Here is a 27,855-nt window from a genome sequence, read left to right on the forward strand (position 1 = left end):
TGGCGCATAATTGGCCCAGCGTTGTCCAGATTAGTGGAGGGTTTGACCGGCATTGTAAAATTAGAATTTGTTCTTAACTGACTTGCCTAGTTAAATAAAGGAGAAAAAAAATCTAACTTCAAATACAGTTTTATTTAATACTATTCTTTAACTTGTATTTTTGGATGAGATGGAGATGTGAATCCAACATATACATTTTAAACTTGTAGACTCCCTTTAAAATCATCCAATGCTTGTCTATTTTTTGTTGAATCCTGGGATAAATTTAAACAATAGCTGTTGATGACTTCTGTTACAACCTGGCTCAAGATTGTAACAAACAATGGGAAACCACACACTGAGTAAAGGAATAACAATATTAATGTATTCCATAAATAAAGAAAACACTCAAAACAATAATCAGTTGAGGCATGAAGGTCAGTAAGTTAGCTGCCAAAGCCACAACTAAACAACCAAAGTTATGCATTGAGAGAGGAATATCTTTATAAATGGGGAAACAGTGGCATTATGCCACAGCTGAGCTTTCACAGGTGGTCCCCATCAGCACTGACGACCCCTCCCAGCTCCGCCCACCAATCTCCTGCAGGAAGTAAGCACAGAAAAACCCAGTAGAGGGAGCAGGGAGGGGCCGTCACACTTCCAAAATGCTATATAGGCCTACAAAGCTTCATTGCCCATTTGCTCTCTTGAAACTACCCTTTGGAATGACTTCTCAAAATTGTTCTCACCATAGCACATTGGTCATGGTCAGTGACAAATATCAAGCCTAAGCAGGGCTTCTCTAAAACTGTGGATGGGAGACCAAAGGGATAGCTGTAGATAGATCAGCTCTACAGTATGAGGAGTGGCCCAGTCTTCTGGTGGATATTATGTTGAAGATCTGACTTTGTGCCAAAAGGTATACATTCAACATATTTTATACAAGGTTTGTCTATGTTGAAATGTGGTTACCATGATGACATAATCAGGTGGTTGAAATTTTACCCCTAAAATAACAGTTCACGTTGAATACTTTTTTTCAAATCCAATGTATTTTCTATGTAGATTCCATGTCACAATATTTTGCCAAATTATTTTGAAACAGCATTGATTTACCAGTGGGATGTTCTCTCTGCCTCTGTTGTATTGCTTATCTAATCCAAGGTTACACCCCAAATTTGCACCCTATTGCCTAAAGTAGTGCATTACCTTACCAAAAGCAATATATAGAAAATAGGGTGCCATTTGAGACGGGCCCCACATCTCCAGCACCAATGCACACTGAACACATTGTAACCGATCTCTGCAGTGTTTATTGACTTCTACCAGCAACACATGCTGAGTTGTTCTGTTGTGTGCAGGTTTCACAGTGGAGTTTCTCAACCTTTAGTCTGTGGACTGGCTTACCCCTATCTAACCCCATAAATGAGAAGGGTTACGGGAAACACATCCCCTCATCTAAAGTCAGGTTAAAACTATTGATCACTTTTCTAAAAGTTTGAACTCTTGTTACCATCTTACTTATTTAATATTAATACCCTATGGGACATAAGGCTACAATGAGCTCCTTCCACTGCTCTTTGTCCTAGGTCATGTGTTGTGCCTCACCCAAAAAAGGTTCATCTTGGCCAGCTCATTCGTCACAGTACTGCACCAGGTAGTTTTAGACCTACCAGGGTTTCTTTCCCAGGTGGAGTCTACCTTGGGGATATCTTTGGCATGCGATCCTGCACCTCATCTTTCCTGTAGCGTTGCAAAGAACCTTGGCGTGACCCTGGACAACACCCTGTTGTTCTCTGCAAACAAAAGCAGTAACTCGCTCCTGTAGGTTCATGCTCGACAACATCCGGAGAGTACGACCCTAACTCACACAGGAAGTGGCGCTGGTCCTAATCCAGTCCAGGCACTTGTCCTATCCTGTCTGGACTACTGCAATTCAATGTTGGCTGGGTTCCCTGCTTGTGCCATGAAATCCCTGCAACTTATCCAGAACGCTGTATCCCGCCTGGATTTCAACCTATCCAAGTTCTCCATTGTCACCTCACTCCTCCGCACACTCCACTGGCTTCCAGTCAAACCTCACATCCACTACAAGACCATGGTGCTTGCCTACGGAGCAGCGAGAGGAACTGCCCCTCACTACCTTCAGGCTATGCTCAAACCCTACACTCCAAACCAAGCACTAATTCTGCCACCTCTGGTCTCTTGGCCCTCCCACCCCCATGGGAGTGCAGCTCCCGCTCAGTCTTCTCTGGCCTGGCACCCCAATGGTGGAACCAACTTCCCCTGAAGCTAGGACATGCCTATCTTCTGAAAGCATCTGAAACCTTTCCTCTTCAAAGAGAACATCTCAAGTAATCCCCCTCCTCACCTCAACCCCCCTTAAAAAAATGAATAGTAATGAAATTTTCCTTAAACACAATTGCACTTGAAACCCCTCCGCCCCCCTCCCCACAACACACACACTTTGAAACGCAGACTTTGCTGATAGCTACTTTATTGAGGAAAAGTGTACTTACTATGCCTGTGACATGTGGTTTTCCTACCTAGCTATCTTAAGGTGAATGTATTAACTGTCACTCTGGATAAGAGCGTCTTCTAAATTTTTTTTTTTTTTAAATGTGAATGTGAACAACTGGTGCTGGGGTGGTGGTGTTGATCTACATCACCTGAGTTAAGACCAGTCTGCCTAGCAAAGTTAAGACTTGTTTTTTTCTCCCTGTAGGTTGGAGTGGTTGGTGGAGAGAACAGCGACGTCATCTTCCAAGTCTTCCAGCTGGGTGAACAGGGCCCACTGGATGCCTCTGGGTTTATGGGATGTGGTTTGGGTTATGATTCAGTGGTAAGGAGGAAGAGGATAGGAGAGATTATGCACCTTTTGTCTCAATGCAGAGATGGTATTACCTATGAAGACCCCGCATTCAAAGTGTTCATATAATTGTCCTATGATTGAACTCTTAGAAAGAAATATGCTATCTAGAACCTAAGAGGGTTCTTGATAAGGGAATTATATGCTTAAAGGTAATGATTAAAATATTCCACCCTGAAACGATATAATTGTATGAAATTTATAAGAATCATAAATCTATAATCTGTGTTTTAGTCAGAATTAGAACAAGGACCTTTCACTCCTTTTTAGTATGTAAGCAGGGTGCAAGTGTGAAACAAATGATAAGAGGAGCTATCGACAGACAAGTTGTACTACAATGTTCCTTACAGGACATTCTGTCTCCACCCGTGGAGGGGAGAAACTGTTAGGCTTGCAGAAGATTATGAAACATGTTTCAGATTAAAGAAACAATGTATCTGTGTAGTGGAAAAACACAGACTGTCTGAGCATGGCGTAGCTTAAGATTTGAACTTGTTTGTGTGTGTGTTATAAAGACTGTGTTTGCATTTTTTACTTTAGAACGTTCTCGTGAATAAACTGTACTAACCTTTTGCATAAACTAAGTCTTTGCCTAATTATTATTAAACCCAGGGTCTTACGAACCTTGGGGATTAGTCAAAGTTTATTGATTGTTAGTTATCATCGTGATTGAAAATGATCATGATAGCTTGGTCCTTCGAAGCTGGATTTCAATACCTGTTTTCTGTCGTCCCATAGGAGCGCCGAAAACCGTGCATGGATGGATCAGAGATCCGTAAGTTAAAGACCAGACCTCTGGATATTGAGGTTCCATTTCAGGCTGGTGGCAAACTGGTACGCGACAGAAAACGGTGACGAAATCCAACCAACATTGAAACCTCAGCTGCAAAAAATAAGGTCAGTGCTTTTCATTCACAGATATATATTGGATAATGTCTGTATGATTGCATTAAATAAGGTAAAGAATTTTAAGGGGATGCGGGAATTGACCGGAGATAAGTAAAGGATTTTAATGTATTCTGGGTGTTAGATGCTAAAATATCCATGGGAGTTTATATCTGGTGACTGTCACATTCTGACCTTAGTTCCTTTCCACGCGCTTTGGTCCTCTCCTTCTTCCACCGACGACAGCCGTTACAGAACCACCCACCAAAAAGGACCAAGCAGCGTGGTAACAGGCAGCAGCAACAGCAGCAGACTCCTTGGACATGGGAGGAGATTTTGGACGGCAAGGGACCCTGGGCACAGGTTGGGGAATATCGCAGCCCCAAGGCTGAGCTGGAGGCAGCGAAAGCCGAGAGGCGGTGGTATGAGGAGGCTGCATGGCAGCGCGGCTGGAATCCTGAGAGGCAGCCCCAAAAATGTATTGAGGGGTACAAGGGGAGTGTGGCGAAGTCAGGTAGGAGACCTGCGCCAACTCCCCGTGCTTACCGCGGAGAGTCTCCCGCCTGTCCGGCGCTGCCGGAGTCGTCCTTCACTCAGGCGCTGCCGGAGTCTCCCGCCTGTCCAGTGCTGCCGGAATCTTCCATCCATTTGGGACCCTTTGCTAGGGTCCCCAGTCCGAGGTCGGCGGAGAGGGTCGCCGCTCGAAAGAGGCCACGGAAGCGGTTGAGGAGGCGGACAAAGACTGTGGTGGAGTTGAGGCCATGTCCCGCTCCAAAGCCGCCACTGCGGACAGACACCCACCCAGACCCTCCCCTATAGGTCCAGGTTTTGCGGCCGGAGTCCGCACCTTTGAGGTCACGTTCTGACCTTATTTCCTTTGTTTTGTCTTTGTTTTAGTATGGTCAGGGCGTGAGTTAGGTGGGTTGTCTATGTTAGTTTTTCTGTGATTTTCTATTTCTGTGTTTGGCCTGGTATGGTTCTCAATCAGAGGAAGCTGTCTATTGTTGTCCCTGATTGAGAACCATATTTAGGTAGCCTGTTTTCAATTGTGTTTTGTGGGTGGTTATTTTCAGTCTTTGTGTGTCTGCACCAGACATAACTGTTTCGGTTGTTTCTTTGTTGTTTGTTATTTCAGTGTTCAGTTTTTTCATTAAATAAGATGAACACTTACCACGCTGTGCTTTGGTCCTCTCCTTCTTCCACCGACGACAGCCGTTACAGTGACCTGTCTTTAGAATTTTGTGTGGAGAAAAATGTTTTAAAGGGAACCAAGTATTCTGTGCAAATGGAAGATAGAAATCAGGTATAAATTCAAATATGAAGAGGGGGGGTCCGTAATGACTCCAAGGTATCTGTGGCCGCTACCAATATAACCTAGCTAAATGTTGAGACCTAATACGTAAAATTGGTTGAAAGACATTGGCACAAAAACGTAAATTGGGAGGCGAAATATAATAATAGAATTATGAGAGAGGAGGTGAGAGACATGATTATATTAATATTAATATGTCGCCTGTCTAAATACGCTTAGGAGTGGATGGTCAGACCTTTAGGTCTGTTTATCCATTGGAGGAGGGAAGCCTAATATAGTGGGGTGAGATACGAGATATTAACGAGTCAAAAATCACAAAGAACAAAAACAATAATAGGCTGTTAATAAATAATGGATGACATTTTAGCTAATTAAGTAGAAAAAATAGAATGCCAGAGTTAGGGAGACCAGAACAGGTAGACATAGAAGTTGAAGATATACTGTCAGAACATATGAGAAGACTGTTAACAAAACCCGTATGTCCAAGATTTTGTGTCCAACAGGTGAATTACAGGAGAAGGCAATTCACTCAATCCAACCAGGAGACTGGGTGTGGATCCAGTCCCTGAGGAGAATAGACTGGAAGCAGCCCCTTTGGGAAGGCCCATACCAAGTTCTGTTAAACCAACGCCTTTGCCATTAGAATAGCTGAGAGAGTCACTTGGGTCCACATTACCCACTGCAAAAATGTATGTACACACACAAGCACTGCTGATCACACACAAAGTAGGAGAAGAACCTAGTAGCAACAGGGTCCGAAGATTCCCTATCCCGGCTGTTCATCACTGTGTGTGCTCCTAGAGGTGTGAGTATGGGGTGGTACCTAGCAGACCGACTAAGGGCAGGAGAGGGTTGGCGGTTTTTGGGAAGAGTAGGGACTCTGATCTGCATCATAGTCTTGGTAACCTTTCTGAATACTTATTTTCCACCATAATTTGTAAATAAATTCATTAAAAATCCTACAATGTGATTTTCTGGATTTTTTTTCTCATTTTGTCTGTCATAGTTGAAGTGTACCTATGATGAAAATTACAGGCATCTATCATCTTTTTAAGTGGGAGAACTTGCACAATTGGTTGCTGACTAAATACTTTTTTGCCCCACTGTATAATTGTATGAAATTTATAAGAATCATAAATCTATAATCTGATGGTGTGTGTAGTTTTAGTCAGAATTAGAACAAGGACCTTTCGCTCCTTTTTAGTGTGTAAGCAGGGTGCAAGTGTGAAACAGGTAAGAGGAGCTATCGACAGACAAGTTGTACTACTGTGTTCCTTACAGGACATTCTGTCTCCACCCGTGGAGGGGAGAAACTGTTAGGCTTGCAGAAGATTATGAAACATGTTGCAGATTAAAAAAACAATGTATCTGTGTAGTGGAAAAACACAGACTGTCTGAGCAAGGCGCAGTTTAAGATTTGAACTTGTTTGTGTGTGTGTTATAAAGACTGTGTTTGCATTCTTGACTTTAGAACGTTCTCGTGAATAAACAGTACTAACCTTTTGCATAAACTAAGTCTTTGCCTAATTATGATTAAACCAGGGTTTTACGAACCTCAGGGATTAGTCAAAGTTTAATTAATGATTGTTAGTTATTATCATTGTGATTGAAAATTCTCGTGACAGTTCTTCAGCTGTTTCCATAGGATAACCCATTTTAGAACCCCTTTTGGTTCCAGGTAGAACCCTGTTGGTTCCCGTTGGAAATCTTTTTGGTTCCATGTAGAACATTTTCTATAGAGGGTTCTCCTATAGGGAAAGCCGAATAACCCTTTTGAAACCTTTTTTTCTAAGAGTGTAATGATCTTCGATGGAAGCCCATAGGAGCTCACCTTTTTGCATAGGGTGTTTCTATGTACACAATTAAAAGCCTTTCTTGAAGTCAACAAAATTTATAAAAAGGGGTGTGTTCCACTGTAACCATTGTTCTATAATGTTTCACAGTGCAAATACCTGGTCCATACATCCTCTTCCTTTCCAGAATCCTTCCGGCTATTGCCTGAGTGCATTGAGGAAAAGCTTGCTTGCTATGAATAGTAAGTTCATTCCTCGGCAGTTATCACAGTTCTTGAGAGCGCCTTTTTGGGGAAATTTTCACTGAGGCCTTTCAACCAGTCATCAGCAATGGTGTCATTCTACCAGATGTTTTTAATGAGATCGGTCAGAACTTTAGTTGTTGTGATGTCTCCCTTCACTTCTTTAACCTTCGTTTTGTAGGCTACCTGGGCCTGTTCCTGAAGACTTGGTGATTTGGTGATCAGTAATCCTACTTTCAGTTGTTTCCTCACCTCAATTTTCTATGGAACGTCATTTGGGTCTTTGTGTGTAAAAAAAAAAGGTGTGCGTCAAAAAACCTTTTTAATAACAAAATTATATTCTAGAATGTTGTGTGAATTTGCATCCGCAAGCCAAGTGCCACCACTACAGTCAGTCAGTAGCACTGCCAAAGCTGTAAAAACAATTATAGTATAGAAACAAGCACACACAGCGGCCACGATGTGTTTACAATACCACAAATTTACGAAAGCACCCAAATGTCCATTGAGAAAGCACAACGACTATACCATTTAGCTAAGAATGACGAGAATAATCAAGACCATAAACGTTGGGTAGTTAGATGTACAACTACTAACGTTAGGTAGCTAGCTAACATACCGGTACATACTGCTGTAATGATATGCTATGTAGTTCGCAAGGACAGTGTTATTTATTTGAAAAGTTATTATTTTATTACATTGAGTAGCAAGCTACCCCTTGGTCATTAGGGCAAGTCTGGTCTGTGATAGGAGGGGGGTTTTCACACCTAGCTTGGCTATTAGACTATTCTTTAGTAAAGGTTGAATAGTCTATTGTTCAGCTATTAGCCCTCCCCATCTCATTCCTTTCCCTCTTCCACGTGTCATCATTCTGCTCCTGAGTGGCTCGCTTGTGGGCGTGCTGGCAGGACATGGCAGCATCTTCGGCTGTGTGTCAAGAATTCTGAATACAGTAGCACATTTGTATGAAGGTGTGCTTATTCAAAGGCAAATTGTTATATGCTATGAAGGTACATTTGTGTCTTTTTGTCGAGCAAAACCTTTTTTATTTTCAATCAAAAATAATTGTTCTGAAAGCAACTTTTTTCTGACACAAAGGAAGTCAAAGCAGACACCTACAAAGATGGCATCTCAGGTGAGCAGCAGTGGGCTGTATTGACATATCCTAAAAATGACATCTGCTGCTTTATTTTTAATGGTCATATATCTCAGTTATTGTTTTAATATCCACACAAAAAAATAAGCTGTTTTCTTTACTTTCAGAGAGCGAGCTGACCAAAAGTTCGAAAATGTAGATATTGCCAGATGTTCACTGTCTGAGGAACAGGCCGCAGAAGCGTTATTGCTGGCAAAAGTGTCCATAACCAGAGGTAAACTGTTCTGTGTTCTTTTTCTCCATTTCTGCCTGTATTGTTGTACATGGAGTCTCTCACATGCATTAATTTAAAAACCCTTAAGATGTCAGCTGCTAATTTTCAGATTTACACCACATAAATACAGCCATTTTCACTGGACTATCTGTTGCTGCCAAGTCATGATTTCCCTGGGGGTTAGCCTGGCAATAACCAAGTGGTGAGACACAGCCCTCTATATTTAAATGTTTCAGGTACACTGATAGGTGTCTGTGTCACATACAATATCTTCTATTGACATTATCTTCTATTGTTTGTCCTCATGTTTGTTTTTCAGCATAAAGTACGCTGTAGCCACTTAGTGTGGACACCACACACACAAAATAAGTCTCTCTTCTTCACTTCATCCCTCTCCCCCTTCTCCATAAATCCTCTAGGTTATGTAAGCTGTTTTGGTGAACCCCTCCTGCATCTGAACTGGCTGACACAGAGGGCACAGCATGATCATAGGTGAGATGTCACTTGGTCAGGTAAACAGGAATTATTATTAAAGAGATGCTTTACATTGAAATACAGGCAGAGATGTAGTAGTCCCAGAGTTAATGATCCAAGGTCAGTTTTGCATCTCACCTCCTGATTTAAGATGACTGACCGTGTTAGAATACAAAAACAAGGCCTAGTCATGCTCTCTCGTCTGCAGGTATTTGACGTGAGAGAGGAAGCCAGTCCCGTCATCGCCACCTCACCTGCTCTTAAGACAACCTTCAGGCCAACTGGGAGCCCAAGGCTGGTTAGGAAACACCGCAATTGTGATGAACTGAGAGAATATTAGGGTATCACTGTAATTCCTGAATCATATGCTGCCTGCCTGTTCTTACCTTTTTCTCTTTCTGTCTTCTACACCTCTCTCCCCACCTCGTCTTTCTTTCTCTTTTTATAATGCACACCATATGTGCATTGAAGTACAGATTGAACTTGTATTTATAATATTACAATTATCATAATTATAATACATTTTATGTATTTATAACACCTGGATAATGAACTTCTTTCAATAAAGCGTTTCACATTCTCCACGGATTGGAATACTATCCTGTGTCCTCAGATTAATGCAGATGAAGGGAGTTAGATATGCATAGTTTTTTTCTGTATATATGAATTACAAATCAATCATGTTTCTAGTCTATTGCATAGTTACAATATGTAATCATTGATGTCCCAGGACCAGGAGTGGTAAACACTGAAGTGTATAATTGTAATACATACATGCAGACACAGCATCATTCAAATAATGGACTTTGATATGACTGAAAAATTATGTCTCAGAGATTCATACCTGAACTGCACCTTTATTTGCCAAGGAAGAGTACATGATCAGTGAATATATTCAACGTACAGGCTACAATGTGGGAATCTCATAAGTGGTAATAACTACAGTACATGTGTATATAGGACTTGCATCCTTGGCACAATAAAGTTATTATATTCTACTCTATCCATAGGCTTCATTAATGCTATTCAGACTTGATGTTAATACAACAACTATAATAGCTGAGGTTCATAGATAGGTTCTGAACTAATATTCATACCAAACGTTTTAGGGTCCATACACAGATCGGCTAAATACTGTAGCTAGCTACACATCCATAGGCATACAGATATTTTTATCCTCCACTACACAATAAGCAAGTAAATAGTTAGCTATGTTACTTCAGCTGCAAAGCAAGGCAAGCTTACACAATTGTACATTCAATTTGCAGTAAATGCTTTAGCTAGCTAGATTATTTACATCCACTGTTTCACAAGACGACAGCCTGGTTTGCTGTTTTTCTCAGGAGTCCCTAAAACATTAAACAACACGAATTACCAATTAATTTGCCTAACACTAGCTATCTGGCTAATGTTAGCTAGTCAGTTAAAACTTGTTGAAGATAGGGGGCAGTATTTTCACTTTGGATGAATTGCGTGCCCATAGTGAACTGCATCAAACTCTGTCATAGATTGCTAATATATGCATATTATTATTACTATTGGATAGAAAACACTCTGAAGTTTCTAAAACTGCTTGAATTATGTCTGTGAGTAGAACAGAACTCATAGGGCAGGCAATCTTCCAAACAAGAAGTGAAATTCTGAAAGTTGGGACAACTTTGACGTCCTCGCCCCCTCCTTTCCCAACAAGATATGGATCTGGAAGCACTTCCTACGCCTTCCACTAGTTGTCCTCATTCAGTAGAAAGTGGAATGGAGCATTTGCTGTGAACTTGGACCGAATGGGAGGGGAAATAGTCAGTGTCCCGACAGAATGCCATTTTCCTGTGGCGTATTTCTCTGTGGGTGCTACCTCTGTTCAATTTGTCAGTTTTGGGGCACGTGAGCTGAAAGTGATAGCAAATGCAGCTACTTGGACACTAGTATTGGACATTATGGAACAAAACAACAATTTATTGTGGAACTAGGACTCCTTGCACTACATTCTGATGAAAGATCATCAAGGTAAGGGAATATTTATGTTGTAATTTCGTATTTCTGTTGACTCCAACATGGCGGAGAAATACTGTTACGTCTGAGCGCCGTCTCAGATTATTGCAATGTTAGGCTTTTTCCGTAATGTTTAAAAAAAATATGACACAGCGGTTGCATTAAGAACCAGTGTATCTTTAATTATATGTAGAACATGTATCTTTAGTCAAAGTTTATGATGAGTATTTCTGTTATCTGGCGTAGCTTTCTATAATTCCTCCGGATATTTTGGAGGAATTTCTGAACATGGCATCAATGTAAACCGAGATTTGTGGATAAAAAAATGCATACTATCGAACAAAACATAAATGTACTGTGTAACATATCATATGACTGTCATCTGATGAAGATTTTCAAAAGGTTAGTGATTCATTTTATGTCTAATCCTGCTTTTGTGATTTTATCTTTGGCTGGAAAAAATTGCTGCGTTTTTCCTTTGATTTGGTGGTGGTCTAACATAAATATATGTTGTGTTTTCGCTGTAAAACATTTTAAAAATCTGACATGATGGGTAGATGAACAAGATGTTTATCTTTCATTTGAGGTATTGGACTTGTTGATGTGTGAAAGTTAAATATTTCTAAAGAATATTTTTGAATTCCCCGCGCCACCTTTTCAGCTGAACGGGGGGTGGAGTTCCCTGAGGGGAACTTGCCATAACAGGTTTTAACTTGGGAAATAGTGCTTTTTGTAAATTAACTTTATGACAAAAACATATGCACAAACGTTTGTCTCTACATTAATAACTAACATATTCCTCTCAATTGTAAATTTTTTGCTTGACTCGTTATGACGTTATAAAAACTTACATCTGGTTCCACCGTAATGTTTTGTCAGCCATCTTTGTTGAAGAACGCCACAAGGCAAAGGTGGCTTGTGTCAAAATTCATCATTGGAACCAATCAATATGATTGGTCATATTAAAACCTTGGGACCCAAATGCATAATGAGTGCTCTAAACTCCCCCTTGTGGTGGTCTGGAGCAATGAAGCCGTGACGCTGTATACCTCGAAGTCCAGCGGTTCATTCATCCTCCTCCTCTCCCCTGTAACTATTCCCCAGGTTGTTGATGTAAATGAGAACATGTTATCAGTCAACTTACCTGGTAAAATAACGGTACAAAAAAAGGTCGGAACTTTTAAAGGAGTAACCACTGTAGTTGATTACCCCTTCCCTCCCACTTCTTAGAAAGATACAGTGCATTTGGAAAGTATTCAGACCCCTCAACCTTTTCCACAGTTGTTACATTACAACCGTATTCTAAAATGTATTACATATTTTTTTTCCTTCATCAATCTACACACAATACCCCATAATGACAAAGCAAAAACAGGTTTTTAGAAATGGTTGTCCTTCTGGAAGGTTCTACCATCTCCACAGAGGAACTCTGGAGCTCTGTCAGAATGACCATTGGGTTCTTGGTCACCTGCCTGACCAAGGCCCTTCTCCCCCGATTGCTCAGTTTGGCCGGGTGGGGGGTGGGGGGGCAGCTCTAGGAAGAGTCTTGGTGGTTTCAAACTTCTTCCATTTAAGAATAATGGAGGCCACTGTATTCTTGGGGACCTTCAATGCTGCAGAAATGTTTTGGTACCCTTCCCCAGGTCTGTTCTTCAACACAATGCTATCTCAGAGCGCTACGGACAATTCCTTTGACCTCATGGCTTGGTTTTGCTCTGACATAAACTGTCAACTGTGAGACATTATATAGACAGGTGTGTGCCTTTTCAAATCAAGTCCAATCAATTCCTTTTTCCACAGGCAATGAGGCCCTTTATCTACTTCCCCAAAGTCAGATGAACTTGTGGATACCATTTTTATTTCTCTATGTCCAGTGTGAAGAAAGTTAGAGTTAGTTTCGCAAGCCATTGCTATTTAGCGTTAGCGCAATGAAGATACCCATGGACTTACAGTCATTGTTCTAACGCTACTTAGCATTGGCTCACAAAACTACCTCTAACTTCCCTTAATCACTTTGCCATACCCTAGCTTAGCTGAAAGGACGCCCCTGCTCTCTGGTTGCTGGCCAATAGCATACTGTGCTCCTCTTTAAAAGGCTGTGTGTGTTTTGTGGGGTTTCATTTCTGCTGAGGTCATGATGGAGGGAGTCACAGTACGAGTCGGCCTTCTTGGACTGCTGCTGGCCTGCGTTACCACAGCAATGGCCAATAAGGTACAGTAGGGTCACGCACAGGACGCAGGGTCACAAGGGGGAGGGCACTCTGTCAGGGATTATATTGTGTTATGTTGTGTTGATTAGCATGCATGTGATTGACTGTGTGTTTTTGTGGGGTTACATCAGTTCAGATGTGTCTTTTGACTACAGTTTTGGATGTGCAGAGAGCACAAGGTTGGAGAGCTCAAGATCCCCTCAAGTTTTAGGGGTTAGATTGAGCTATGCTGTGATAGACTTAGACAAGTCTACGGTTGTCCTTGTTGCTGTTTCCCTAAACCGTCCGATCAGCCCAAAACAGATAGAGTGCACCATGTCTCCTAGGTAGACAAACAGCAACATGTTATCATATCACGTCTGGGGTGAAAGACCGACTGGTCAACACCTTTTTCTCTTTCGAGAGTGCATGAGTCTAGAATGCAGTCAAACAAACATGTAGGTGTAACCAGTCCGAGCCCAATCAGGTTTCAGATATACTAATCTTCAGTTCTGCTGGTTATTATTTAGTCGTAAATGGTGCAATTGCTTATGTGTGTGTGGGTCTCGCGCGTGTGTGTAACTTGAGTGTGTGTGTGTACAGAGGCAGTCTTGTTTTCTGGGCAAGTCATGCCACAGCATGCCACAGTATTATGGAGGGTTATCATTGCTAATTTTAAAATGCAACTCTTAAACGCTAAATTGCATTAATCATTTTTGCATCCCAATCATTAAATGTAATTTGGAATGGTTATTGATAAATGCAATGCTTAAATGCTAAATTGGAATTCCAATGTAGTATTTAAGCATTTAATTTTTAGAAATTGCACTGCTAACACTGTGTGAAAAAAAAGTCTACATCTGTATTCAAATGTTGTCTGACAGTAAACAGTGCTGATGGTGTTTCCTGATCCTTTATAGAACAGGGACTGGGACATCTACAGCTTTCACATCAACTCCACAGTGACCAGTCGCTATGCGACCACTATTATCACCAGTCGTGTGGCCAATCGGATGGACCAGTCACAGGAAATAGAATTCCATGTCAAAATTCCCAAGATGGCCTTCATCAGTAAATTCAAAATGTGGGTCTACATGAATGTATCCCTATTGAGCCTGAGCAGATATCTCTACTGTCTTACATATAGCTTACACAAATGTTTGCATATAAACTCTCTCTTCCTCAGGACCATTGAGGGGCAGACGTATGATGGGGTTGTGAAACAGAAGGAGGAGGCTCAGCAGCAATACACTCAGGCAGTGTCTCGTGGCCAAAGCGCTGGCATAGTCAGGTGTGTGTGTGGGTGTCTGCAGGTCCGGCCCTAGCCAATAAGGGACATAATTGGCCACTTGTTTGTGGAACTCAGTCATGGTATCAACTTACTGTTGAGCGTTAGAGTAGTAGACGACACAAGGTTCAATTAAAACATTTGGCAGTGCATCAACAGTTTTCCTATTATGTAAGTCACTGACAGTCACTCAATTACCAATAGGGGTCAGTGGTATAGTGGAGGGTAAATGCAAGTAAACACAGTTTACCCACCTTTTGAGAAATGCATTGCAAGTATAGGGAGTGCTACTTTTTTGCTGTGACCAGCAATCCGAGTTTTCCCATCTATCTTTTTACCACTATATCTTGGTATACTACAAAGCAGGATCAATGCGTTAGCCAGCTAATTTGCCTAAATATAATAAAATATTCTCTCCCCATCGTAAAAATGTGTAGAATTGCAGGAAATTCATTTTAAAACAGCAACATCTTCTCTTAACCACACAACAAAATGTTTGCAGACAACTGAAAAATGTTCTCTAAGATCAATGGCAAAAATGCGTAGAATTTAACGAAATGAACTTTAAAACTACAAACTACGTGTTGGTGCGTGCTAGACTGTCTCTATATGTCTCCTCAGTTCTGTGGGGAGGACCCTTGAGGAGTTTAAGACGTCTGTGACTGTGGCCGCGCTCAGTAAGGTGACCTTTGAACTGACCTATGAGGAGCTGCTGAAACGCCGACTGGGCAAATACGAACTGCTGATCCACGCTCGACCCATGCAGCCTGTCGCTGACTTCAAGGTGAGAGCATTAGCATTATCAAGGCATGTACTCATGTGCATACAGTGCATTCGGGAAGTATTTAGACCATTTCTCTTGTTCCACATTTTGATACATTACGGCCATATTCTAAAATGTATTAAATAATTTTTTCACTCATCAATCTACACACAATACCCCATAATGACAAAGTAAAAAAAAAAAATTGTTATACATTTTTGCAGAAATACCTTATTTACCTAAGTATTCAGACCCTTTACTATGAGACTCAAAATTGAGCTTAGGTACATTCTATTTACATTGATCATCCTTGAGATCATCCTTCCTTTTTACAACTTGATTGGAGTCCACCTGTGGTAAATTCAATTGATTGGACATGATTTGGAAAGGCACACACCTGTCTATATAAGTTCCCACAGTTGACAGTATAAGTCAGAGCAAAACCAAGCCATGAGGTCGTAGGAATTGTCCGTAGAGCTCAGAGACAGGATTGTGTCGAGGCACAAATCTGGGGAAGGGTACCAACAAATGTCTTGAGCATTGAAGGTCCCCAAGAACACAATGGCCTCAATCATTCTTAAATGGAAGAGGTTTGGAACTGGGACTGGGAGACTAGTCAGGATCAATGGAAAGATGAATGGTGCAAAGTACAGAGATCCTTGATGAAAACCTGCTCCAGAGCGCTCAGGACCTTAGGTTCACATTCCAACAGGACAACGACCCTAAGCACACAGCCAAGACAACGCAGGAGTGATTTTGGAACAAGTCTCTGAATGTCCTTGCCAGTGGCCCAGCCAGAGCCCGGACTAGAACCCGATCTAACATCTCTGGAGAGACCTGAAAATAGCTGTTCAGCAATGCTCCCCATCCAACCTGACAGAGCTTGAAAGGATCTACAGAGAAGAATGGGAGAAACTCCCCAAATACAGGTGTGCCAAGCCCCATACCCAACAAGATTTGAGGCTGTAATACCTGCCAAAGGTGCTTCAACAAAGGACTGAGTAAAGGGTCTGAATACTTATGTAAATGTGATATTTCCATTTTTGGATATTTGTCATTATGGGGTAATGTGTGTCTATGGATAAAAAAATTAATATATATATATATATATATATATATATATATATATATATAATCAATTTTAAAATAAGGCTGCAATGTAACAAAATGTGGAAAAAGTCAAGGGGCCTGAATACTTTCTGAATGCACCGCACAGTAATACTAATCCTAGTGAAATCAGGTGGATAGTGCTCATAAGGGTTGATGTGATGTTTTCCTTCTCTTCCTTATGGCCAGATTGACGTGTACATCAATGAGCGACCAGGCGTTAACTTCCTGGAGATTAAAGGAGGGCTGAGCACCAAAGAGCTGGCTAATGCCATCACCAAAACACACGCTTCTAGTGAGGTAGTCCACAACAGAGTAATGTAGAGCTAACCAAAATAACATGTGAAATCAAATCAAGTTTTATCGGTCACATACAGGTGTTTAGCAGATGTTATTGTGGGTGTAGCGAAATGCTTGTGTTTCTCCCTCTGACAGTGCAGTAATATCTGACAAGTAACATCTAACAATTTTGTAACAAATACCCAATACACACAAATCTATGTAAAGGAATGGAATAAAGAATATATAAATATATGGACGAGCAATGTCAGAGAGGGATAGACTTAGATACAGTGAAATAGCATAGAATACAGCATATACAGTACAAATGAAATGAGTAATGCAAGATATGTAAACATTATTGTAGTGCATTATAAAATAGACTAGTGTTACATTTTTTAAAGTGGCCAGTGATTTCAAGTCTGTGTAAATAGGCAACAGACTCTCTGTGCTAGTGATGGAAAATTAACAGCTTTGAAATATAAGTTGTTTTTCAGTCCCTCGGTCCCAGCATTGATGCACCTATACTGACCTCGCCTTCTGGATGATAGTGGGGTGAACAGGTAGTGGCTCGGATGGTTGATGTCCTTGATGATCTTTTTGGCCTTCCTGTGGCATCGGGTGCTGTAGGTGTCCTGGAGGGCAGGTAGTTTGCCCCCGGTGATGTGTTGTGCAGAACACACCACCCTCTGGAGAGCCTTGGGTTGCAGGCGGTGCATTTGCCGTACCAGGCGATGATACAACCCGACAGGATGCTCTCAATTGTGCATCTGTAGAAGTTTGTGAGTGTTTTAAGTGACAAGCCACATTTCTTCAGCCTCCTCAGGTTGAAGAGGCGCTATTGCGCCTTCTTCACCACACTGTCTGTGTGGGTGGACCATTTCAGTTTGTCAGTGATGTGTACGCCGAGGAACTTGAAACTTTCCACATTCTCCACTATGGTCCTGTCAATGTGGATAGGGGGTGCTACCTCTGCTGTTTCCTGAAGTCCACGATCATCCCCTTAGTTTTTTTGACGTTGAGTGAGAGGTTATTTTCCTGGCACCACGCACCCAGAGCCCTCACCTCCTACCTGTAGGCCGTCTCGTTGTTGTTGGTAATCAAGCCCACTACTGTTGTGTCGTCTGCAAACTTGATGATTGAGTTGGAGGCGTGCTTGGCCACGCAGTCATGGGTGAGGGGGATGAGCACACACCCTTGTGGGGCCCCAGTGTTGAGGATCAGCGAAGTGGAGGTGTTGTTTCCTACACGTCAGGAAGTTTAGGACCCAATTGCACAGGGCGGGATTCAGACCCAGGGCCTCAAGCTTAATGATGAGCTTGGAGGGTACTATGGTGTTGAATACTGAGCTATAGTCAGTGAAAAGCATTCTTACATAGGTATTCCTCTTATCTATATGGGATAGGGCAGTGTGCAGTGTGTTGCCGATCATGTATCGTCTGTGGATCTATTGTGGCGGTAAGCAAATTGAAGTGGGTCTAGGGTGGTAGGTAAGGTAGAGGTGATGTGATCCTTCACTAGTCTCTCAAAGCACTTCATGATGACAGAAGTGAGTGCTACGGGGCAATAGTTCAGTTACCTTTGCATTCTTGGGTAAAGGAAAAATGGTGGCCACCTTGAAGCATGTGGGGACATCAGACTGGGACAGAGAGAGATTGAATACAGTATGTCTGTAAACACACCAGCCAGCTGGTCTGCGCATGCTCTGGTCTGCGCATGTCCAGTCAATACATAACATATATCACATGAAGATGAACCAAGGGGATTGACACCTTCAAATGTATTCAATTCAAAACATCGTACAATTTGGTGGCATAATTTCAAACCCTATTCTTCGCACCCATGTCATTGTCACATATCTGTGCATGTTAATTCTAAAATGTATGATCTCATGCTGAGCCAAGCTAAATTAGGCTGTATTTTTAAAAGCAGAAGCCTAAACTACCACCATCTCCGCAGGCCTGGGTACATTTCTACCCAAGCAAGGAGCAGCAGAGTCAATGTGACAGCTGTGGAGAACAGGGCCTGAACGGAGACCTGGTCATTGTTTATGACGTCCACAGGAACACATCCATGGGAGAGCTCAAGGTACACTTATCTCACTCTAATCGTGTCATTCATTTCTTTATTTCTACCCTGTCATTTAATCACTATCTCTGATTCTCTATTCAGGAGTCAAAAGGGTATTTTGTCCATCACTTTGCTCCCAGTGACCTACCACGCATACCAAAGAATGTAGTGTTCATCATCGATCGGAGTGGCTCCATGCATGGCAGGAAAATGAAGCAGGTTTGTTTGTGTGTTTGAATGTGTTGCCTGCTGTAATGACGCTAAAGGCTTAACGATTGAGAATTGTACACATTTTTCTATTTAATGCATGTAACAATTAATTTTGATTGGTTGATTGGTTAATTTTGATTGGATGCACTGTCAGACCCGGCAGGCCTTGTTGAAGATCCTGGTAGACCTGATGGAGGACGACCACTTTGGCCTGATCACCTTCGACTACACTGTGTCTGCCTGGAAGAACGAGCTGCTGCCGGCCAACCAGGAAAACCTGGAGGCTGCCAAGAGCTTTGCACGACACATTCGAGACAGAGGAGGTACAATTTATTATTTACTTACTTAATCCTCTTCCCTATTTTCAAAAGTTTCCAAAACCAACAGTACAATTACAGTGTATCATAATTTTGTAAGACACAGGCAGCCCAATTCATATTTCCTAATGTGTAAACAGCGATAACCACATGGTATCCCATCATTTAACTTCTGATTTATACCATCTCCATATGTAGATTTGGTTTAGATCAGATTTGGTTCAACTGAAGTGTTTTCTGTTTTGCACATGACCTGCTGTTACCATGACAACAACCCAAAGATTTTTAAAGGTGGTGTGACAAGTAATGGACAGTCAGAAAAAAACATTGGATATAGAAAGAAAATCAGATTTGGATTCTTGGGGTGGCTGTGTAAACAAATCCAAAGTGCACAAAAATCTGTAGATTCTATTTGATTAGATAGATTGAAATTGTGCCTTAAACATCATAGCATAGTTGAAAGATATGTGTTGCGTAGAAACACGAAGTGGGTGGCCAGCAGAGATAGATGGGATGGGCTGAGGGAAGCTGAGGGTTGGTACGTGGAATTGGAGACAAGTGGGAGTGGAGCTGCTGTGTGAGAGAGAATGATGGTCAAAAGATAAAGGGGGAAAAAAAGTCAAAATAAAACATAATAAAAGCATATTTGAATGACACTAAGTGGCAGTGTTTTTACAACTAATGCCAGATTCCCTGAGGCTGAGGCTGTGCAGGTGTTTGTACACATGCATATACACACACTCTCATTCAAATAAACACATACAAGAACACACACATACAGTACATGCAATAGTGCCAGACATGCACACAAACATATAATGCTGTTATGATTTCAGTTGTCCTTTGTTTTAAATTTATTTATTTATTTATTGAATTGTTTGTTGTTTTCTTCTGTCTTTTCCTTGTTTCATTCTCTTGGTTGTTGGTGCATTGGGGGGTTCATGGGGGTGGGTAATGGAATTAATTGTTGTTTTCTTCTTCTGAGGGGGCTTGAATGGTTGAGGAACTTGGAGGGTTCATGTTTCACAAGATTGTGATCATATTTTATTTTAATTTCATTTATTATTTTACCAGGTAAGTTGACTGAGAACACGTTCTCATTTGCAGCAACGACCTGGGGAATAGTTACAGGGGAGAGGAGGGGGATGAATGAGCCAATTGTAAACTGGGGATTATTAGGTGACCCTGATGGTTTGAGGGCCAGAATGGGAATTTAGCCAGGACACCAGGGTGAACACCCCTACTCTTACAATAAGTGCTATGGGATCTTTAATGACCTCAGAGAGTCAGGACACCAGTTTAACGTCCCATCCGAAAGACGGCACCTTACACAGGGTAGTGTCCCCAAACACTGCCATGGGGTATTGGGATATTTTTTTAGACCAGAGGAAAGAGTGCCTCCTACTGGCCCTCCAACACCATCTGGTTTCCCATCCAGGAACTGACTAGTACCAACCCTGCTTAGCTTCAGAAGCAAGCCAGCAGTGGTATGCAGGGTGGTATGCTGCTGGCAATCATGAAAAAGGAAACTATGACATATATTTTATATCACTATCATGCATACGCACCCTCACACATAAGGATGGCTCTGTTGCAGAAAGACTGAGACATGTTTGATAGTGTCTTGATGCTGTATTGTTTGTCCTTCATGTTCTAATACTTTAATGTCACCCCTTCCTTGTGTTTTTTGTAATAAATAATAAAAAATAAATACAAATAAACAAATAAAATAAGTGCACAAAAGGGTAAAATAATGGGAGCAATGAACAATAGCCTAGTTAGTGACAATAGGAGCTAATACATAGATGTGTGGTCCTCTCTCTTCTCTTCTTAGCCACCGACATCAATGCTGCTGTGTTGGAGGGCACAGCCATGCTAAACCGAAACCCACGAGAGGGCTCAGCCTCCCTCCTTATACTACTCACTGATGGAGACCCAACCACAGGTACACACACACACACCACACCACACCACACCACAAACACAATAAAAGCCAATCTCACTTTCCTCAGGTGAGACCAACCTGAAAAAGATCCACAAGAATGTAAAGGAAGCCATTGGTAAGAAATTCCCACTCTACTGTCTCGGTTTTGGAATGGATGTCAACTTTGAGTTCCTGGAAAAGATGGCACTGGAGAACAGCGGTGTGGGACGCAGAATATATGAGGATTCTGATGCTGCTCTGCAGCTGCAGGTAAGGGAACACCCACTGTGAAGCAGTGCATTCACACAACAGTCTCTGCACTACAATGAATTTGAATGATTTAAATCATAAAACACCAATGATCAAAAATGGTCCCAAGTAAGCTTAATTAGCTGGAATATAAAAGGCCTGAACTAACCTTTAAAGCACAATAAGATCATATCTCATCTAAGGAGGCTTTACTGTTGAGTCCTGATTTCCTAAATGTAGATTATGCGAGCGGAAACCAGGAGGAGCAAGGGGCGTGACTAATGGCCTCTGTACATTTTAGTCATTTAGCAGACACTTATCCAGAGTGACTTACAGAACCAATTAGGGTTAAGTGCCTTGCTCAAGGGCACATCGACACATTTTTCATATAGTCGGTTCTGAACCATCAACTTTTCTGTTATTGGCCCAACACTCTTAACCTCTAGGTTACCTGTAATGTATGATTAACAGGGCTTTTATGAAGAGGTGGCCACACCCCTATTGACGGACGTGCAGATGGTGTATGTGGGTGGAGCTAACCTGACCCAGACCAACTTCAGCCAGTACTACAACGGCTCTGAGATCGTGGTGTCTGGCCAGATCACTGACAACAACATAGAGACATTCACTGCAGAGGTCATAGCCATATCGGTGAGGTCACCTCTACTCTGCTACCTTCACAAGTTCATAGGTCAAATCACTCCATACTGTTCTGTATTTTTTATTTATTTTGAAGGCAATAAAAAAATATATATAAAAATTATCACTCCATATGATTACTTTGGAGAGAGTTCAGCAAAATATCAAAATATACAATCAAGTCAATGTTTAGTATTGTAATGTGAGGATGCCTTGATTATTTCAGAAAAGCAATAGGGTGATGTACTCTGAGACAATATCAACGGACGAGCCCATTGAAGCCAGGCCTGATAGCCACATCCAGAGGCTGTGGGCCTACCTCACTGTGAAGCAGCTACTGGACAAAGAGTGAGTCTGCTTTGCATGGCATTTTGTCTGTTATTGGGTGTATTTGCACCTGTGTCTATGCAGGTTTCCATCCTAGTTGTTCTTATATTATTTTAAAAGATACTGATCTAATTAGTATTTATTAATCTTCCTCTGAAAAATGCAGTCCAAATGATGTCACTACCAAAACACACACATTAAAAGACTGTAGAATGAATGTGCCTTAACATTCACCCCTACAATTAAAATCAGGAAATGGGATTGCAACCCTCTCCATCATGGCCACATAGTGAGTAGTCTGTCTGCCAACATTTTAAAAACATTTGTGAACAAGTTAGTAAATCTTCATGTATTTCTAAGAAGTGCCAATACCGAACATATAATATTTTAAATGTATAAAGTTTGGTTTTGGGATTCAAATATGTTTTTGGGGATGTACATCTGTCCAAAGGATATGCCAGCCATGGGGATTCATTAAAGTCCAAAGTAAGTCTATTGACACTGTTTTTCTTTTCATTGATTGAAAAAAACATCTGATGTGATGATCTACATTAAAAACATAGATATCTACATATCGACTGTACTACTCGCGCTGCTAAGACTCTCGACCATTGCTATTCAAACTTCCGGGAATGCTTACAAGGCCCTCACCCACCCAAATTTCGACAAATCTGACCACGACTCCATCTTGCTCCTCCCGTCCTATAGACAGAAACTCAAACAGGAAGTACCCATGCTTCGAACTATTCAATGCTGGTCTGACCAATCGGAATCCACGCTTCAGGATTGTATTGATCACGTGGACTGGGATATGTTCCGGGTAGCTTGCGAAAATTATCTACACACATACACGGATACGGTGACTGAGTTTATAAGGAAGTGTATAGGAGACTTAGTACCTGCTGTGACTATTAAAACCTACCCTAACCTGAAACCGTGGATAGATGGTAGCATTCGCGCAAAACTGAAAGTGCGAACCACCACATTTAACTATGGCAAGGTGGTAATGTGGCAGAATATAAACAGTGTAGTTATTCACTCTGCAAGAAAATCGATCAGGCTAAATGTCAGTATAGAGATAAAATGGAGTCGCAATTCAACGGCTCAGACACGAGACGTACAATATGTAGCAGGGACTACAGACAATCACGGACTACAAAAGGAAAACCAGACACGTGGCCGAGACCGACGTCTTGCTTCCGGACAGGCTAAGCACATTCCGCTACCAAGGACTGTGGGCTCTCCTTTTCCGTGGCCGACATGAGTAAAACATTTAAAACGTGTTACCCCTCACAAGTCTGCCGGCCCAGACAGTATCCCTAGCCGCGTACTCAGAGCATGCGCAGACCAGCTGGCTGGTGTGTTTATGGGCATATTCAATCTCTACCTATCCCAGTCTGCTATCCCCACATGCTTCAGGATGGCCACCATTGTTCCTGTACTCAAGAAATCAAAGGTAACTGAACTAAATGACTGTCGTCCCGTAGCATTCACTTCTGTCATCATGAGGTGCTTTGAGAGACTATTCAAGGATCATATCACCTCTACCTTACTTGCCACCCTAGACCCACTTCAATTTGCTTACCGCCCCCAATAGATCCACAGATGATGAAATCGCCATCACTCTGCGCACTGCCCTATCCCATCTGGACAAGAGAAATACCTATGTAGAAATGCTGTTCATTGACTACAGCTCAGCATTCAACACCATAGTACCCTCCAAGCTCATCATTAAGCTTGAGGACATGGGTCTGAACCCTGCCCTGTGCAACTGGGTCCTGGACTTCCTGACAGGCCGCCCTCAGGTGGTGAAGGTAGGACACATCACCTCCGCTCCTCTGATCGTCAACACTGGGGCCCCACAAGGGTGCATGCTCAGCCCCCTCCTGTACTCCTTGTTCACCTATGACTGCGTGGCCAAGCAAGCCTCCAACTCATTCATCAAGTTTGCATATGACACAACAGTAGTAGGCTTGATTACCAACGATGACGATAGGAGGCGAGGGCTCTGGGAGTGTGGTGCCTGGAAAACAACCTCTCACTCAACGTAAAAAAAAACAATGGAGAGGATTGTGGAATTCAGGAAACAGCAGAGGGTGCACCACCCTATCTACATCGACGAGACCGCAGTGGAGAAGGTGGAAAGCTTAAGTTCCTTGGCATACACATCACTGACAAACTGAAAAGGACCACCCACACAGACAGTGTGGTTAAGAAGGTGCAACAGAGCCTCTTCAACCTCAGGAGGCTGAAGAAATGTGGCTTGTCACCTAAAACACTCACAAGCTTCTATCGCCGCCTGGTATGGCAACTGCACCGCCTGCAACCGCAAGGCTCTCATTACCGGCGGCAAACTACCTGCTCTCCAGGACACCTACAGCACCCGACGTCACAGGAAGGCCAAAAAGATCATCAAGGACATCAACCACCCGAGCCACTGCCTGTTTACCCCGCTGTCATCCAGATGGTGAGGTCAGTACCGGTGCATCAAAGCTGGGACCGAGAGATAGAATCTGTTTTTCAATCTCAAGGCCATCAGACTTGCACATTAAAGGCCATCACTAGCACATTAAAGGCTGCTGCCTATAGGCATAGACTAGAAATCACTGGCCACTTTAATAAATGGCGCACTAGTCACTTTCATATGTATATACTGTATTCTATACTATTCTACTGTATCTCATTCACTTAATGTCTACATATCTTGCATTACTCCTATTATGTACATACTCTATTCTATACTATTCCACTGTATCTTAGTCCTTTCCACTCTGACATCGCTCGTCCATATGTATATAGTCATAATGAATTCCTGCTTAGATTTGTGTGTATTGGGTATATGTTGTGTAATTTGTTAGATATTAATTGTTACATTTTACTGCACTGTTGGAGCTAGAAGCTCGAACATTTCGCTACATCCGCAATAACATCTGCTGATCACGTGTATGTGACCAATAAAATTTGATTCAATTTAATAATTTCTGTTTTGGATTATTTGTAGTTATTGAAGGACAGGGACATCCATTAAGTGCCAACATGCTGAAAAGTACACAAAAAAGACAGAGAGGATAAAAACTGCCCCTGTGATATATCAAAAATATTTGAAAAAAGAAAGGGGAAAAAATGCTAAAAGAAAGGAAGAAGGAAATGAACATTTAAAATATTTACCTGAGAGGGAGAGGATGTATACAAGGGCAAGATGGAGGTCAAGTCAAAGACAACACAGGGCAGGAGTGAAAAGGCAAAAAGTCAGACAAAAATACTGACATTAATGTATTTAATTGATTGTGGTAATAATATACAGAATGTCAATCACATATGCCAAGGCTCATGGAAGTTGTTCTGGCTCGTGGTGGCCCAATGCTCGATTAAGACGCTTTAGCCGTTGTTTCCTTTATTTTGGCAGTTACCTGTATATGAAAGGTCACAACCGAAACAAACAAAGATATCAAAAGTGAATTTAAACATATAGCAACATAATTAATTACACGCATAAATAATTACATGCATAAATAATTCCATCAATCAGTACTGAATTAGAGGGTGATGCCTCTGGAATTTGTACACTGAGTAGGTGAAATGATGGCGATTGTACTCCTTTTAGAGCGACGTGAGAGAGACAGTTCCTCAATTTAGGGTTCTTTAATGTTGATTGGAGATTTTAACAAGCTTTTCAATTTTGTGCCATGTAACTCAGCTGTGGTTATCCAATTAACTGTCCAGTTATCCATGCACGATGTTGAAAATGTAGCTAACAATGTTAGATAACTAGCATTTAAACAAGATACTTAATTCTGTAATAATGACCAAAATATTCATAAACTATTGACAAATTAGTTTGTTAAACAGTGGAAAAACATATACCTTACCTACAGTTCTGGTATTCACGCACAGTGATGAATAAATTAGTCAGAAAGGAAAAACAAAGATTTGTGTTCACAGCAGTAGGTAGCGAGTGTAAAGCCTCTGGTGAGATGAGTCAGGCGCAGGACAGCAGATATGAGAAATGAAATAAATTTTACTCAAATAAATCACAATACACGTCGCATAAATACAAGGCCACAAATACGGACCGTAATACAATAAAATATTACTCACAAACAAACATGGGGGAACAGAGTGTTAATTAAATAATGAACAAGTAATTGGGGGATTGAAACCAGGTGTGTAAAACAAAGACAAAACAAATGGAAAATGAAAAGTGGATAGGCGATGACTAGAAGGCCGGTGACGTCGACCGCCGAACGCCGCCCGAACAAGGAGAGGGACCGACTTTGGCGGAAGTCGTGACAGCGAGCTGCACTTGGTAATGAACTAAACACTCTGCCAGCCACGGTTACCAGGTCAAGCTAAAATGTCTAGCCCAATGACTACACAAACCCTGCCCACAAGGCCTGAAAACTAGGGCCAAAATGTTGTTTTTTTGCAGCAAGAGGGGAGTTGCCACATTTAGCTAATAAACCCTTTTTTTATAATGTCATTGAGCGAACTAAGAAGGAATCTCAACTTAACTTCTAACAAACTAAGAATCAAAATGTGGTTTTCCATCAAAATAATAATTATTGCGAGCTATTGTGACTAAAGGAATTTGAATATGTAGCAATAGAAAATATCATTTGCCCTTTTTAAACTTAAAAAAATGTATGTTAGGCTATTTTCTGGCAGTCGTGATGTTATTATGTGCCAGATGTTAAGACTACAAACTGTCATAAATGGCTTATTTGCGAGATTGACATTTCAATTGGCATCTGGGTTTATGATTTGTAATTCAACTTTGTCATGGTTGGGTTAGCTAGATGCAGGTAACCTATAGCTCCTGATGGGCCTACATCTAATTTCAGAGAGCCTACAGTAGCCTAGGCAAGATGTTAGATGAACGATTTAGCAGCTTGCTTAGTTCAAATTGACAGACTAATTTATTCAACATGAACAGCGAGGCAATTTCGAGGTAAGAAGTGCTTCCGTTGCCTGCTAAAATAGGCTACTGAGGATGGGGTTGTAGTTTCAATCACTGAATCAAATATTAAAATATGGATATGAACTGAATAGGCATGTGCTTGTCAACAACAGCCAGTATTGTTTTTTACCTGTAGCCTAATCTGACTGACTGTTGCCTTCAATCTAATGCATTCTAACATCAGCTGATCGGCAATTGCGACAGAATTGTGACTATGATCACAATTGATAACTTCCAATTTTATTAACTAAACATGTCCATAAATAATTGAATAATAACACAAGGCTACAACAATAATAAACTGAAGTTATAGGCTATTTGTTAAATCCGTTTGTCAGCTCCAGATAGGCTACACAAGTGGCACAAATTGATTTGCAATGACTCCAGTGATATCATAATTTCAACATATTTATTGTTTTAAATGGTAGCCTTCATAGGCATATAATAATTAAATAATCAAATAAAATAATCAAATTAAATAATCAAATTAAATAATCAAATAATTAACAGGCTAATTAATGGCCAACAGATGCAAATGTATCATTCTCCACATTTAAAAAAAAAAACTCTGTTTATTAAGTTTTACACACACACAGAGACAAGACAACACAAAGCAATATAAA

At 41.3% G+C, this 27,855-nt stretch overlaps 1 protein-coding gene across 2 annotated transcripts in view; it reads left to right on the top strand.

Annotated features, from left to right (window-relative positions):
- Positions 1 to 12,916: 12,916 nt before the first annotated feature.
- The window catches only part of LOC139413769 (inter-alpha-trypsin inhibitor heavy chain H3-like), a 36,151-nt gene continuing 21,212 nt past the window's right edge, over positions 12,917 to 27,855 (top strand). The window contains exons 1-12 of one of the 2 annotated variants that reach the window (XM_071161504.1): positions 12,917 to 13,125; positions 14,023 to 14,186; positions 14,289 to 14,393; positions 15,012 to 15,174; positions 16,450 to 16,560; positions 18,499 to 18,627; positions 18,712 to 18,828; positions 18,974 to 19,142; positions 20,971 to 21,081; positions 21,149 to 21,330; positions 21,781 to 21,960; positions 22,175 to 22,296. In XM_071161504.1, the coding sequence (XP_071017605.1) occupies positions 13,048 to 13,125; positions 14,023 to 14,186; positions 14,289 to 14,393; positions 15,012 to 15,174; positions 16,450 to 16,560; positions 18,499 to 18,627; positions 18,712 to 18,828; positions 18,974 to 19,142; positions 20,971 to 21,081; positions 21,149 to 21,330; positions 21,781 to 21,960; positions 22,175 to 22,296 (1,631 nt within the window). In that variant the 5' untranslated portion in view covers positions 12,917 to 13,047. The remainder of the gene's footprint in view (positions 13,126 to 14,022; positions 14,187 to 14,288; positions 14,394 to 15,011; positions 15,175 to 16,449; positions 16,561 to 18,498; positions 18,628 to 18,711; positions 18,829 to 18,973; positions 19,143 to 20,970; positions 21,082 to 21,148; positions 21,331 to 21,780; positions 21,961 to 22,174; positions 22,297 to 27,855) is intronic. The other variant, XM_071161502.1, reaches the window with a different exon arrangement.

Source organism: Oncorhynchus clarkii, chromosome 7 (assembly GCF_045791955.1).
Source record: "Oncorhynchus clarkii lewisi isolate Uvic-CL-2024 chromosome 7, UVic_Ocla_1.0, whole genome shotgun sequence".
NCBI lineage: Eukaryota > Metazoa > Chordata > Actinopteri > Salmoniformes > Salmonidae > Oncorhynchus > Oncorhynchus clarkii.